The sequence below is a fragment of the Haliotis rufescens genome, unplaced genomic scaffold (genome assembly GCF_023055435.1).
Source record: "Haliotis rufescens isolate VD_foot unplaced genomic scaffold, xgHalRufe1.0.p SCAF_2, whole genome shotgun sequence".
Taxonomy (NCBI): Eukaryota; Metazoa; Mollusca; class Gastropoda; order Lepetellida; family Haliotidae; genus Haliotis; species Haliotis rufescens.
Genome location: NW_025963890.1, coordinates 75797725 through 75812912, shown reverse-complemented (window position 1 = coordinate 75812912; position 15188 = coordinate 75797725). Strand labels below are relative to the sequence as shown.

Here is a 15188-nt window from a genome sequence, read left to right as displayed (position 1 = left end):
CTAAATGTACAAAGCCTTAACAGTGACTATAACTATTACAACAGGAAATGGAAATTTGGATTGACATCTGCTGCACTGGGGGCCGAACATCGGCTAGGTTCCTGCAAGATATATTTTATTGTCATCACATTAACAGTGTGCAAGTAGTTAATGTGACGTCTATATGAGCCCTGTCCTCTGCCATCTACTGCCTACCAGATCAATATTGGGAAATGCATTGGATTTCAGTCACCTCCACAATGTCATATTTTGATGTTTTTACCTGGTAGTTTTCAAAAGGAAATTGTGATTATATTCCATCAGGGCTGAAACATATTCCAGTAACTTTATGATCAGTAATATATCATTTTTATTGCACTCATGGTGATGCCACGAAAATATAATGGCAAGTATTTTGTCAAGATTTTTGCGTAAAAATACAGGATTTCTTCATCACGGGAAGGAAACCCAGGCACTGCTGAGCTGGGGGGGCTTAATGAAACGTCAATATTGATAATGGTTCTGTGGCGATTGAGCACATCCTGACAGTGTCATCTTGCTATATCTTGTCACCTGTATTCTGGAGCGGAGGTAATTATTGGATGGATGCACACTCAACATCATCGCGTCATACTTGCTGCCACAACGACACAGCCATCTCGACAGGTTAATACCATGGCCACTGTCATATACTGGTCCACATCAATCAAGGCAGTGGCTGCAGGTGTAGGAAATCAAAATCTACACAGCAATTATTGGTTCATCAATATTGTATAGATCACTATAAAGTGTGTTGGACACTCAGCAAAGATGCTATCTGGTCAGGTTGGAAATCTCTAGAATGATTATAGCCTCTATTCCTTGTCTGCAGTCTGGTATTGTGACAGACTAGACAAGTTATTATTTTGTAATATTACTGCTCCAGATAAGTGGCATATTTGCTTAAAATATGAAAAATAAATAACCATTCCCCAATTAATTTTGAGTTGCTTGTGTACAAAACAATATGCATGATTTTATTTTTGAAAATTGATAGCATAACAACATGTGTATTTACCCAATGTAGCCTGTTCAGCTTGTGTACTCTCAGATCCTTACAGATCCTTGTTCACAGGTTGGGTGAAGACATAACATGGTACTTGCATAGGTTCCACCTGTCTCAAGTTCTTCGTATTTGGGGGCGGTCGGGGAGCCTAGTGGTTAAAGCGTTAGCTCGTCACGCCGAAGACCCGGGTTCGATTCCCGACATGGGTACAATGTGTGAAGCCCATTTCTGGTGTCCCCCGCGGTGATATTGCTGGAATATTGCTAAAAGCGGCGTAAAACCTCACTCACTCACTCAATTCTTCGTATTTGTTAAGAATTTGCAACTAAAATTCAAAAATAATTTATTTTTTTACTAAGTTCATATGAATGATATGCCAATCTACGAAAAGGGACTAAAGTTTGATATATACACTGGTAAAGAGAGGATAGTTATTTAGCCTTTTACTGTCTGCTACTAGTCTGTCTCACAGTCCCAGAACCATATTATTTTCCCTTCCACCCGACCCACACTGTAATGCTTTAGCCCCAAATGAAGCAAGTCTAGATTTTCCACAGGTCTGAATCTCCCATGTCACTTGGGCTCCAATTCAATTTAAATATAGTGGCTCAAAATTATATATTTTCAGAGACTAAGCATTAGTCTGCATCTGATACAAATGCATATTGATTATCGACTGTTTTGAATATGTAATTTGCAAGTTTGCAACTATATCCTTGAATCCTTTTGCAGTGAATATTGCACAATAGTGCCCCCGTTACATTTTGTTTATTGTTAATTAATTACAATTTGCAGTTGTGAGCTTAGGTGACATGCGACACACTTGCAGCTGGACACAAACACATGCAAACTGGCAGTCACCTGAAACAGCATTTCAAGCAGAATTATTTTGGAAAAGGTCTACTCCTTGGTTTAAAAACGCCTAATAGACTTGACAAAGGGAGTAAAAATAGACTGACCACCCAAAGAAAACTGTCAATACCCCCAACGTGAATAATAACATCTGAGTTGATGCTTACTGGATCCAACAATTACTGCCAGCCCCAGATAGATATTGACCATTTCCTTGCCCAAGGACAAGTGACAATTTTTCGATTGACTCATCCTCGGTTTATGTGGCTTTGACATTCTGACCCCCGTGGGGATTCTGAAGAAGAATAAAGGTCGCAGGCAGCTTTATGCTGTTCATAGGTGAGGTGAAATGGGCTTGAATGTCACATCCAAGATTATTGCACTTATATAGTGACGTGCATGCATCTGTCTGTGTGTGGGTGGGTGTGTGTGTGTGTGTGTGTGTGTGTGGCTGCTTGTACTAGTCCGGACAGCTGCCGATTTTATAGTGCTAACCCATTGAGATACCATGCCGCAAGTTTACATGAATACCCCACTATACTGACTCCTGGCCGACCAGTCCTTGTTTTAGCCCCTCAATGCCAAACGCCAGGCAAGGTAACAACTAGTACCACCTTTTAATGTCTTTTGGTGTGATGCGGCTGGGAATCGAACCCCAGACCTTCTGCTCTCCGACCAGGCACCCAACCACTTGACCAAGGAGGCAGACGACTTAATAGATTTGGTGGTCAGCTCAGTTACTGGGTTGATGTTGTTGACTCAAACACTGGATTGTCTGGCACAGATTTGATTTTTTACAGGATGACATCATAAGCTTGAATTTTGCTGGCGTTGAACTAACAAACAGACACAGATGATATTCTAACATGTAGCAATAGGGAGTTTTTAGATGTCTTAGTGTCTAGCTCTTATCTATATTTTAATTACCGAATAAAACATGAATTTTGTCCTTTGTTCCTGATATTAATGACTAGTGGTAATTTGTACGTGTTGCACGCATCCCAACCCTGTTGAAGTCGAGGTTCCTTATTAAAACAACAACAGCTACATTGTGAGGATGGGGAGGTGACTACCAGGTAATGAGGAGCAGATTCTACGTGATGGGGTTGCTGCATCATGTGTTGGTGCTGCTCATCAAACTAATTATGGTGCTGGCTGTATGCCTAATGACCATCCTTGTCCGTGGTGATGGAGGTTCATACTTCATATTACCATTTCAGATGGAATCAATATTTCTTTGTTATTTGAAACACGAGCAGATGTAGGACAAAAATGATTAGAAATGTGCTGCATTTGAATCTGAGATGCTGAAATGTCAAGGCTGTTGATGCTAGTTGGTATTTTGCTGATATCTCTTAGCTTATAAAATGGCATTAATTTTTGGAAGTTAAAAAAATTATTATTTTTTTATCAATTGTAAAAAATATACCTATACTATCCTGCATTGGTATGATGGAAATATGTTTTCCCCGCAATGATGTAATTACATTTTTTAGCATACAGTACACCAGGGGTATAAGGAACTCAAAGGAACAGCTCACTTTAGTTTGTTATAACTGAAGTTGGTTCTAAGCATATATGGGGCGGTCGGGTAGCCTAGTGGTTAAAGCGCTGCTCGTCACGCCGAAGACCCGGGTTCGATTCCCGACATGGTTATAATGTGTGAAGCCCATTTCTGGTGTCCCCCGCCGTGATATTGCTTGAATATTGCTAAAAGTGGCGTCAAACCGTACTCACTCACTCACTCTTAGCATATATACAGCAAATAGCAGGGACATAAAAAACAGTTTGTATATCTGTCAGTTCCTTATAAGAAATGTTCGTTATAAACATACTTTACTGCATGATGGTTTTTTTAAAATTATATTTCTGATATATATACATATATAGGTGTGGGAGGATAATTATTCAGCCAGTGCTTCAAAGCACATTTTTCTCTGTGAAAAAGGTGAAAAGAGGACCTGAATAAACCATTTCTCACAGTACAGTTTACTCAGGTCAACAAGCATGTCCATCAAACAGTAGTGTCTATTTACAGTGTAATATGAAAACATATCATTTAATAAAAAATACCCAAAAACCCCATCCATCGTCACCATCTGAGAAATTGTCAGTCACTCCCTGAGGAAGAGATTGGTTTGTAGACTAGGAGATGAAGAAGTGTTGAATGGATCCATTCTTTATTAATTTCAGGTTTCTAATTAATATGAATTATTAATTGCCTAGAAATACTATGTGTAATCAATCCTGGCAATATTCTAGGTAATCCACTGTAAGGTTTGTGTTGATGGTAGTGTATGTTATTAATGAGATGCATGTGTTACTATAGATACGAAATGGGGAGCGATTAAGTTTATCATCCACGTCTTCCAGGTCTTATCTGTTATCAGAGATGCAAACATGTCTAACTCGCCACTCATGTTTGCCATGTGTTTCCTGAATCTTATTCACATAAGTGTCAAGAGGGACAGAAAATTCAATGATATAAAAGAATTCATTGGATTTATCAAAAAGGACAAGATCAGATTTGTTGGTCTTGATAGGTGTGAGGCTGTTTATGGGCCTATTCCTGTGGACCTCTGTGTCGAAACCGCAAGCATGGCGAAGACGGTAATAAAATGATCAAGCCACTCCATCATATTGCTTAAGATTACCGTATTTTCTTCAGTATAATGCACGCTTTTTTTTCGAAAAAACACAGCTGTGTAGAAGGGGGTGCGCATTATACACGAATTATGAGTTTGGATGTTTTTTCCCCCCATGGAAAGACATTACCGTGAGCACAAAACACCGGAAATACCATGTCAACAAATCCATTCTGAAGTACGCAAAATAATCATGTAATTACACTGTCTGGCTATAAAAAGTGTTCTTTGTATATCTGGACTTATGTTTGTAACTTATTTCATTAATTTTATTCAAAATTCCTTATAATATTGTTTTTATTAATTTCGGCGAAATCGTGTGTGAAGCGATCGGAAGATCGCACAACTCACCGTTATTAACAGCAACCACGGTCAGAATACCGCCATTGTCGCCTTGAAACGAACTTTAGTTGACAGAGAATGGATACATATATCATAAATGACATACTTTGACTTGTTAAAAGTCATATTTGTTTGACGATTCTATGTCAACATGAAATTCTCGCGATCACGCGATCATGTGCGCGTGAGCCTTGACGGTGACTGGTCAGACTGGTTCCATGTAAAAAATAATACCCGGGAATAGCGATCAGCTGCTTCGCTTAGGGTTTTTATTATTTTAAATATGTTTAGTAAAGGCTGCATATAATTAAGAAAATAATGGAATATATTATTCCTGATAAAAAAAAATAGTTTCAGATACAATTGTTGCCGATCCTTGCATTAAAAATCCTATAAAGTTATATCATTGGGTGTGTCTTGACCGAATCCCCGGTCGATTCCAAGAAAACGTGTGTACAGCTGATTGCTGATTACGAGAAAATACACAAGGTAATCTTAATCCCTAGATATAAAACAATGCCTAGCAGAACAATAAATACTATTTAAACGGTAAATAAACATGTCTGGTGATTTTTTATCTCAAATTTCGAATTTGTACTGACGAAGTTTCTCAGCACCCATTCGTTTGCCAGACTTCGCTGAGAGGGTACGGTGTAAAAAATTTCTGCGCATAATATTGAAATTTCTTTTTTTCCAAAATATTGAACCCGCTAGAGGGGGGTGCGCATTATACATGGGTGCGCACTATACTCAAGAAAATAGGGTATGTGTTTGTACCAAAGCTGGGTATCCACTAACAATGTGTTGGGCAGTCTCTTTACATTTATTGCATTATAATCTACATTTCTTATTTACATTTTGATGCAAAATCACACATTGACCGTTTAGAATGGGAAGTGGTTGGTCCTGAGCAGCAAACAGAAAGCCTTCTGTTATACTTTCCAGGCCAGCCAACTTAACCCAAGTGAAGGACTCTGCCGGGTCGCTGTTCTTCTCACCACACTGCACATAATTAGGACTATTATTATTAAAAAGCATGTATGATTTTTTATTTTTTATGTCTTTCCCCTTAAAGTACAATTTGATGGATATTAACTAGCAAAGATAGTTAGTGATATGTCATACACACTGGGTGCTCAAAGGTTGCGATGACATAAAATAGCCAATAGTGCAATATTTGTGTTGCATGCAGTAGAGTAGCTATAATGTGTTGTGTACTGGTAACCATGGGCTGGTTTAACTTCTATACCACTGTCACATGTGGAATGAATTATTTGTGTGGTTAACAAGCACTCATTATTAGATCTTTTAATGTACCTTTATATTTTATTAGAAAAAAACATTCAAAGTATTTTTATTTTATCGACTGTGTTTTTTTACTCCTGTTGTTCAAACTTGAATCTGTGAAACAAAAGATATAGAATAGTGTCACACCATTAGACATGGTAAAGATCTTTTCAAGTATCTTGATCTGTAGCTATGGACTGGTGTCAATATATGTACATTCTTCACAGGTACAAGGTCGTTAAGGTGCAACAGATCTAGTGTATTGATTTGTTTGTATGTTGCCTTTGAGATAAGGAATGTCTTACCTTGACTACCAACTAGATCATGTAGATTCTTAAGGCTACAAAAACACAATTATTGGGGAAATTATTATCGTTATGCTGTAGTTTTCATAGAAACACTTTTCCGGGGTTCAAATTCCTTGTATTTCAGTGAAGATTAATAATTAGTTTGCGGTGCTTAGAGAGCACACCTAAATCTCATATTTGTTTAACATCCGTACCTTGTGACACTGTGTATTATCATATACGGCAAAAAGTATTTCGATTTTATGATTGAGTGGTTTTTACGCCAGTCAGTGGAACTTGAATCTGATGGCACTTGATCCTGTGGCATTGTTCACAAATCAAGCAAAGTTATGCAACGTTTGTTGCGGAGAGTAATGGGATGGTTGACGTCGTGACTCTTAGAGTTTCTAGGGCTTCAATCCTGCCCCATACTGAAGCATGTAAAGCACATGGTATCTCCTTTGACAAGTGACTTTGTTCAAAATATGCCTCTATTTACCCATCTGTGAATGGGTACCCGGTAGGATGAGATAGTTATGTGACTGGTAACCTTCTTGCGCCTCTCAAGGCAGGCAGCTCTGGTTGTATACTTCCTTGGGAGCTGAGAACGAAATCGAGTGCATACTCATCCATTTACCAAGGTAATAATAACGTAGTGCTTTTAACATGTCCCCGTGTGGTGTGGAAATATGCGTATTATAAATGGCTTATTATTATTGTTGTTGTTGTTGTTGTAAGGGCACACCAAAACATTTTTACGTCTTGTGACCTTTGGTACACTGGAAGAAACATACATTATTACCCCTGTGTTCAGTTCAAGGCGTATGTGTACATTCAGTGTCAACTGAATCGCATGAAGCAGGGATGTGTGGCTGGACTGTGCTCATGATGTGTTACATCAAGTAACCTAGTTTATTTATTTGTTTATTTGTTGTTTAAAGCCGCACTCAACAATACTCCAGCTATATGATGGCTGTCTGTAAATAATCGAGTCTGGACCAGACAATCCAGTGATTCAATCATGAGCATCGATCCACGCAATCAGGATACGATGACATGCATCAACCAAGTCAGCGAGCCTAACCACCAGATCCCGTTAGTTGCCTCTTACGACAAGCATTGTCACCTTTTACAGCAAGTGTGGGTTGCTGAAGACCTAGTCTACCCTGGATCTTCACGGGTCAAGTAACCTAGTGATTTGCTTCAAACATGTACCATGTTTTTCATCTGTAGATACTACAGGGTTATAAAATGATGTGCAATTGGGTCATTGGTTTGGGGACTTGGATAAAAATCTCATCATGAATGTATGACTGCCTTAGGTGTAACTAGGACACGTAGACCTGGACCTCACACTGTAGTGTTGACATTGGCAAGGGTTTTTGGATCTCAGCTAATTAGTTTGTGGTTGTACAATATTTGTTCGATTTGGTGAAATATAATGATCATGTACACTATAGCAAATATAACCTGAGATCTGATAGGGACAGCAGTGTGTTGATTTGCTTGGTAGACACGATGATGACCAGGTCTGACTGGGACTGAATAACCTAGGCATGTATTTAATATATTACATTTATTCATGGTTATACAAACACATTGAGCATGATAAGTTGCAACTCTTTGATTTTATATAATGCTTTGGTGTTTTCTGATGGGAACAAATAGATTGCTACAAATGGTGAAAGGAGTCAACAGTAGGACTCCAATCTTAGGTAGGAGTTTGATCCATGGTAGATCTTGGATCCATGGTAGGACTCAGATCCATGGGTAGGATTCAGATCCATGGTAGAACTTGGATCCATGGTAGGACATAGATCAATGGTAGGACTCAGATCCATGGGTAGGATTCAGATCCATGGGTAGGATTCAGATCAATGGTAGGACTCAGATCCATGGGTAGGACACAGATCCATGGTAGGATTCAGATCCATGGGTAGAACTCAGATCCATGGTAGGACACAGATCCATGGTAGGACTCAGAACCACAATAGGACAGAGATCCATAGTAGAACTTTAACAAAGCTGTTGGACTGGGTATAAATGTCATCACCCTGTCAATTGTACAACTAACACTGCTCTGAGAAGTTCTCCACAATTAATCCCTTATGATCTTGTCGAAGGCTTTTAAATTGATCAGTATATGTTTTTACTTGGTAGATTGTTGTTTTGATCTGTGAGTTTTTCCCCAAAATAAAATAGTCTATCTCACAGTTAATGGCCCACTCCACAATGTGTAAAAATAGCTCTGTGACCAGCGATCTGTGATTCAGGTTCAACGGGAGCAGGTAAGCTATTCTTCCTGATCTTCCAAGCAAGCAATTGTCATCAGTAAAACAATAAATGGCTCAGTTGTTGTTCAGGGATTGTTCACCACGTCCTCCACATCACCTCCACCACCCCCTCAGGACATTCCCCATTGTTCACCACGCCCTCCACATCACCTCCACCACCCCCTCCACATCACCTCCACCCCCCCCACCACCCCCCCTCAGGACATTCCCCATTGTTCACCACGTCCTCCACATCACCTCCACCACCCCCTCCACATCACCTCCACCCCCCCCACCACCCCCCCCTCAGGACATTCCCCATTGTTCACCACGTCCTCCACATCACCTCCACCACCCCCTCCACATCCCCTCCACCACCCCTCAGGACATTCCCCATTGTTCACCATGTCCTCCACATCACCTCCACAACCCCTCCACATCACCTCCACCACCCCCTCCACATCACCTCCACCACCCCTCAGGACATTCCCCATTGTTCACCACGTCCTCCACATCACCTCCACCACCCCCTCAGGACATTCCCTATTGTTCACCACGTCCTCCACATCAGCTCCACAACCCCTCCACATCACCTCCACCACCCCCTCAGGACATTCCCCATTGTTCATCACATCCTCTACATCACCTCCACCACCCCCTCCACATCACCTCCATCACCCACTCAGGACATTCCCCATTGTTCACCACCCCCTCCACATCACCTCCATCACCCCCTCAGGACATTCCCCATTGTTCACCACCCCCTCCACATCACCTCCATCACCCCCTCAGGACATTCCCCATTGTTCACCACGTCCTCTACATCACCTCCACCACCCCCTCCACATCACCTCCACCACCCCTCAGGACATTCCCCATTGTTCACCATGTCCTCCACATCACCTCCACAACCCCTCCACATCACCTCCACCACCCCCTCCACATCACCTCCACCACCCCTCAGGACATTCCCCATTGTTCACCACGTCCCCCACATCACCTCCACCACCCCCTCAGGACATTCCCTATTGTTCACCACGTCCTCCACATCAGCTCCACAACCCCTCCACATCACCTCCACCACCCCCTCAGGACATTCCCCATTGTTCATCACATCCTCTACATCACCTCCACCACCCCCTCCACATCACCTCCATCACCCACTCAGGACATTCCCCATTGTTCACCACCCCCTCCACATCACCTCCATCACCCCCTCAGGACATTCCCCATTGTTCACCACGTCCTCTACATCACCTCCACCACCCCCTCCACATCACCTCCACCACCCCCTCAGGACATTCCCCATTGTTCACCACATCACCTCCACCATCCCCTCCACATCACCTCCACCACCCCCTCAGGACATTCCCCATTGTTCATCACATCCTCCACATCACCTCCACCACCCCCACAGGACGTTCCCCATTGTTCACCACGTCCTCCACATCACCTCCACCACCCCCTCCACATCACCTCCACCACCCCCATAGGACATTCCCCATTGTTCATCACATCCTCTACATCACCTCCACCACCCCCTCCACATCACCTCCACCACCCCCATAGGACATTCCCCATTGTTCACCACGTCCTCCACATCACCTCCACCACCCCCTCAGGACATTCCCCATTGTTCACCACGTCCTCCACATCACCTCCACCACCCCTTCCACATCACCTCCACCACCCCCTCCACATCACCTCCACCACCCCTTCCACATCACCTCCACCACCCCTTCCACATCACCTCCACCACCCCTTCCACATCACCTCCACCACCCCCTCCACATCACCTCCACCACCCCTTCCACATCACCTCCACCACCCCCTCCACATCACCTCCACCACCCCTTCCACATCACCTCCACCACCCCCTCCACATCACCTCCACCACCCCCTCAGGACATTCCCCATTGTTCACCACGTCCTCCACATCACCTCCACCACCCCCTCAGGACATTCCCCATTGTTCATCACATCCTCTACATCACCTCCACCACCCCCTCAGAACATTCCCCATTGTTCACCACGTCCTCCACATCACCTCCACCACCCCCTCAGGACATTCCCCATTGTTCACCACGTCCTCCACATCACCTCCACCACCCCCTCAGGACATTCCCCTTGCAGCTCCAGCCACAGGCTAATTAATTTTGTGTGAGTGCCAGTGCCACATGACACTGACATGACCCCCATGTGATCTGCTGGCCATGTTACCAACAGACACCCGTCCCCACCTTAGTAACCTGCCCCCAGTTCCGTAGAGCCAGCAACATCAGTGGCTGGATCCTCTAATTAACACAGCCAGGTTAGTTACCTGTCTCTATTGATTTGGTGTGGCATCTGTGTCACCAAACAGACCAACTGTTTGCTTGTATAAATCTTTGTCTCCTTCTGCTTCCAGACTTGGAACAAGTGGCCCCTGGAGCTGGTCCTCTGACATGTGGCAGAACTTCCCGGACGTCAAACCACCCATGTCAGGATTTAAGAGAGGCTTGTTTTTTGTGGTCATCAAGAATCATCTTATCTAACTCGACAAAAATGGCGAAATTATTCAATAACATATCTGTGGATTTTATGAATGACTAGGTATCAGTTTTGTTTTTCGAAGTGAGGTTTATCAAATCCAAAATGGAATTCCTTGGAGCATAATGAAATTTCACCATGTCCATGGTAAAGCCATCGTCCTGTCTGATGACAGAAAGCAAGCGACGAGGTCAGAGGCCCATTTTTGTAATGGGCTAGTGTTCGGTGACCAGGCCATCAAGGTCGGCCAAAAGCTCTGCGTGGAACTCACCTGTGTTTCATCATGGAGTGGTGCTCTTCGGATCGGAGTCACCACAAACGACCCAAACAAGTTGACCCAGGCTGACCTCCCAAAATTTGCATTTCCTGATCTGCTGAAGAAGGAAGGCTACTGGGGTCGGTCTGTGAACGAGAACCTGACCGCATCCGGCACGCGTGTGACGTTCTATGTGACGACAGAGGGACATCTACAAGTGTTCATTAACAATGAACACAAGGGGGTGTACCTGTCACGACTACCCACCAACAGGACACTCTGGTTGTTCCTCGACATCTATGGCAACACAAAGGCAACAAAGTTTGTCACACCAGGTAGGTGAACACACAGCATGCTGAGGTTTGATGTCGCTATTGTCATTAACCATATTGTCCAAATCTACAACCCATCATTATTTCATAAACATTCCCTCCAGTAAACATCACTGAATAATCACCAAATATGTAGGAAAAATTTATCAAAATAATCTGATCTACAAGACAAAACTTATTCACAACTTGTTCTTATTCACATGGAGAAATATTGAAACAGGAAAGTTTGCAAGTGCGCAAAGATAACTCTATTATGGAATAATACATATCACTAAAAATAAATTAATTTTTAATCTCGCAGCCACCTGTAAGCAGAAAAAATCATATCCGAGTGTACATTTACCAATATAAAGGGGCAGTCGGGTAGCCTAGTGGTTAAAGCGTTCGCTCGTCACGCCAAAGACCCAGGTTCGATTCCTGATGTGGGTACATTGTGTGAAGCCAATTTTGAATGCCCCACCGTGATATTGCTGGAATATTGCTAAAAGCGGCGTACTCACTCACTCACAATATAAGTGTAATACTCTTAAACTCTTTGTGCAGGGACATGATCTATGAACACTTTTGGATAGTGAATCGTTACACCCTGTCACCAGCCTGGGACCCTCATGATCATGCAATTAAACCCCAAATTATTACGTAAAGTCCCCAGGACCCCATAGACCAGGTAAATCCCTGCAGTGTGGAGCAAGTTAGCCCTACTCCCTGCAGTATATCGGCCAGACAGCTGCAGTGCAGACATCTAACAGTCAGTCTTCACATCTGTTTACTCTGGGCTGGTTATTCAGGGTTAGAAACTAACAGTTTTTATCCGCTAGTCCTTATAATGATAACATATAGCAAAACCCTTAAAATGGGCCAATTCCTACTAGTCCTTAGGATACCTTTACTATTGGGCAGTTTGGTAAGGACTACAGGACTAGTGCCAATTTCTAACGCTGGTTATTGCCCTCAATATTCATGTATTACCAGACCTCTCAAACTGATTATTAGTCAATAATAATCTGAGTTTTTTCTCATGGAACAACATAATGCACCTCAAGTGATGGAAGAGGTGGCGGAACTCATTCGGCTGACGGAAAGAGAAGTTCCCAGGGCATATCATAGACTTTGTTTTTCAATAAAAAAAATTATTTGTACTGTGCAAATAATACAAGGTAAAAGTTGAAACCTACAGTGAAAAAAATAACCTACCAATGAGACACCAATTGACATTTTATCATACGTCATAGGCCACCTTGGCCCTGTTTATGCCTGAGATGGTTTTGAAAAATGTGAGACAGGCTTTGAACTGCAGCACAGCAAACTTTATATACAGAATTACTTTATTGATTAGATATATTGGCAATCAATAATTGTTTTGAATGTCCCGATCGATCCATTAATGGATCGTACAATCAGTCTGTTTGTTGTTAGGTTTATGAAGAATGTGTGCATGGTGTTATTTCACACACACAATGGTATGAGATATGGTTACTTGCTGATCGTTATCAGGATAATTACCAAATCTACATATTGAAGCATATTATTTTGAGGGAATTACCCATGTTTTGAAGACACACATCCCTCAGGTCTTTTCCAGATGCAAAACATAGCTTCCTATATGCCTAAATATCAAGGGAGAATGTAGGGTGGGTCAGGATGTGGGTGCGGGAATTAGGGGTTTTTAGAGCAACCTACTTCATCCCAAACTGTTTCTAACAAATTATATATTTACTGAGAACCATCTAACAATCTATTCACTTTCACTATCAACACAAAATCTTTGACGTTTGGGTATTTCCTATTAATTCATTGATAATTTTGATTTCATGAAAATTCGGTTTTTAAGAACTAAAATAGAAAATTCAAACTAACTTTTCATTTTTTTCACCACCACCAACATTGGGCATATTTCTGAAGAACTGTTAATTTAGAATATCTTCCCACCCACCCTCCAGATATCAAATGGATGCTCCCTAAGAATGGACTGAAATACTCCGTAATCTACAGCCAAAGCGTATGCGTGGTGGAATAATTGAAACTAATAAACACTTGAAGCATGTACCGGTACATGTGATATTTCTATTCTGATTTAATATACAATAAATGCTCAGACAGTCCATGCGTTATTTTCTTTGGAGAGCCTTATGCCTGATCTGTCAGAACATGAGATGAGCTGCGTATATATAAACTATAAATATGCTATTGAAATAAAATAAGTGCGTATATATAACAACTTTTAGATAAAATGATTGTGTATCAGCTGATCGCGAAATTCACTTACCGACAGTTACATTTGGAAAAGCTCCTGCAACAAACATAATGATAGATGCCATTTGAAAAGCACATCGTGTCTAGTCAATGTACATGTTGTATCTAATTAGTTGCTGATTGGTGATTAAAACAATAGCACCTTTCTTACAGTGCTAGGTTTTGTAAACAAATAAAGGCTTCCTGGAGTGGGAGCGGCATGCAGATACAGACAGGTATACTACTATTCACAAAGTTTTCAATGATTTACAGGGATTGTTATGAAACAGGTTTTAAGTAAAATACCATAATGTCGAGCAGCAGGTGTGTAAAAGGTTTTGGAATACCTTCTAAAAACTGTGGCTACCCAATTAAATTCCCCCCCTGGGTAAAATGCCCAAATAACATAAAGCTTATCTATAGCTCTGTATGATTAACATCAGGATCCGGCTTCCTCCACTTTCATTCTTATGATCACAAAAAAGGTGAAATCTGACTAGAACCTTGTGACCTTATTGATACATGACAGGTTTGTTTTGTGCTGGAACGTGTAAAGGTCCTATAAATGTGAATTCTCCTTCCCACTCGGTGCCAGACTCTAAGTCCTAAGCCTGTTGAAGTAAATTATTGATGAGATCAGAGCAGAGCTGAGTGCATACCTAGGCAACGTTAATCACCTTGATCAGTGTGTATTCACGTACCTCATATGTGGCCCGTATTTATTTGGTTTCGCAATCTTCAATATCTATAATGCCGACCTTCAAGGTTTAAGTAATTCAGTCTCATTGTATGCCATGATTTACAGTACCGCTGTCACCAGGAATTGTTTGGGGTTGGATCTAAATTCCAAACTTGCTCAACGTGTGTTGGTTGTGCATGCCACAGTAAAATCAGGAATTCAAATGTTAGCTCTCCAGAATCAATGCCCATCTTGCACTGCCTGTCCTTCATTCATGTCTTACCATCTACTTGCCGTCTAAAATGTCTTAAATGTTACATGAAAGATCCAATGTGGATTTTATAAATTTCGCAAAACTCAGATTTGATGTTAAACATGCTAGCCATATAGGAGGGTTTTACTCAACACACAGATGTGCATCCAGTACGCACAAATGTAAAGAATGGATGC

The 15188-nt window shown here is 41.8% G+C and overlaps 2 protein-coding genes across 10 annotated transcripts in view; both read left to right on the top strand.

Annotated features, from left to right (window-relative positions):
• The window catches only part of LOC124147603, a 60320-nt gene that overhangs the window by 3231 nt on the left and 41901 nt on the right, over window positions 1-15188 (top strand). For all 9 annotated transcript variants that reach the window (XR_007222365.1, XR_007222363.1, XR_007222364.1 and 6 more), the window contains exon 2: window positions 11118-11830. Coding sequence is in view for 4 of the 9 variants with exons in the window: in XM_048400568.1 (XP_048256525.1) it covers window positions 11365-11830 (466 nt within the window). In the remaining 5 variants the exon portion in view is untranslated. The remainder of the gene's footprint in view (window positions 1-11117; window positions 11831-15188) is intronic.
• On the top strand, window positions 8781-11244 carry LOC124147586 (extensin-3-like). Its single transcript, XM_048399428.1, has 2 exons — window positions 8781-10870; window positions 11118-11244. The coding sequence occupies exons 1-2, from the start codon at window positions 8781-8783 to the stop codon at window positions 11242-11244; spliced, it is 2217 nt and encodes a 738-aa protein (XP_048255385.1).

Coding starts and splice junctions, on each gene's coding strand:
- LOC124147586 (XM_048399428.1), top strand. CDS start 8,781: ATGGCTCAGTTGTTGTTCAGGGATTGTTCACCACGTCCTCCACATCAC. Junction 10,871..11,117: donor CACAGGCTAATTAATTTTGT/GTGAGTGCCAGT, acceptor TTCTGCTTCCAG/ACTTGGAACAAGTGGCCCCT.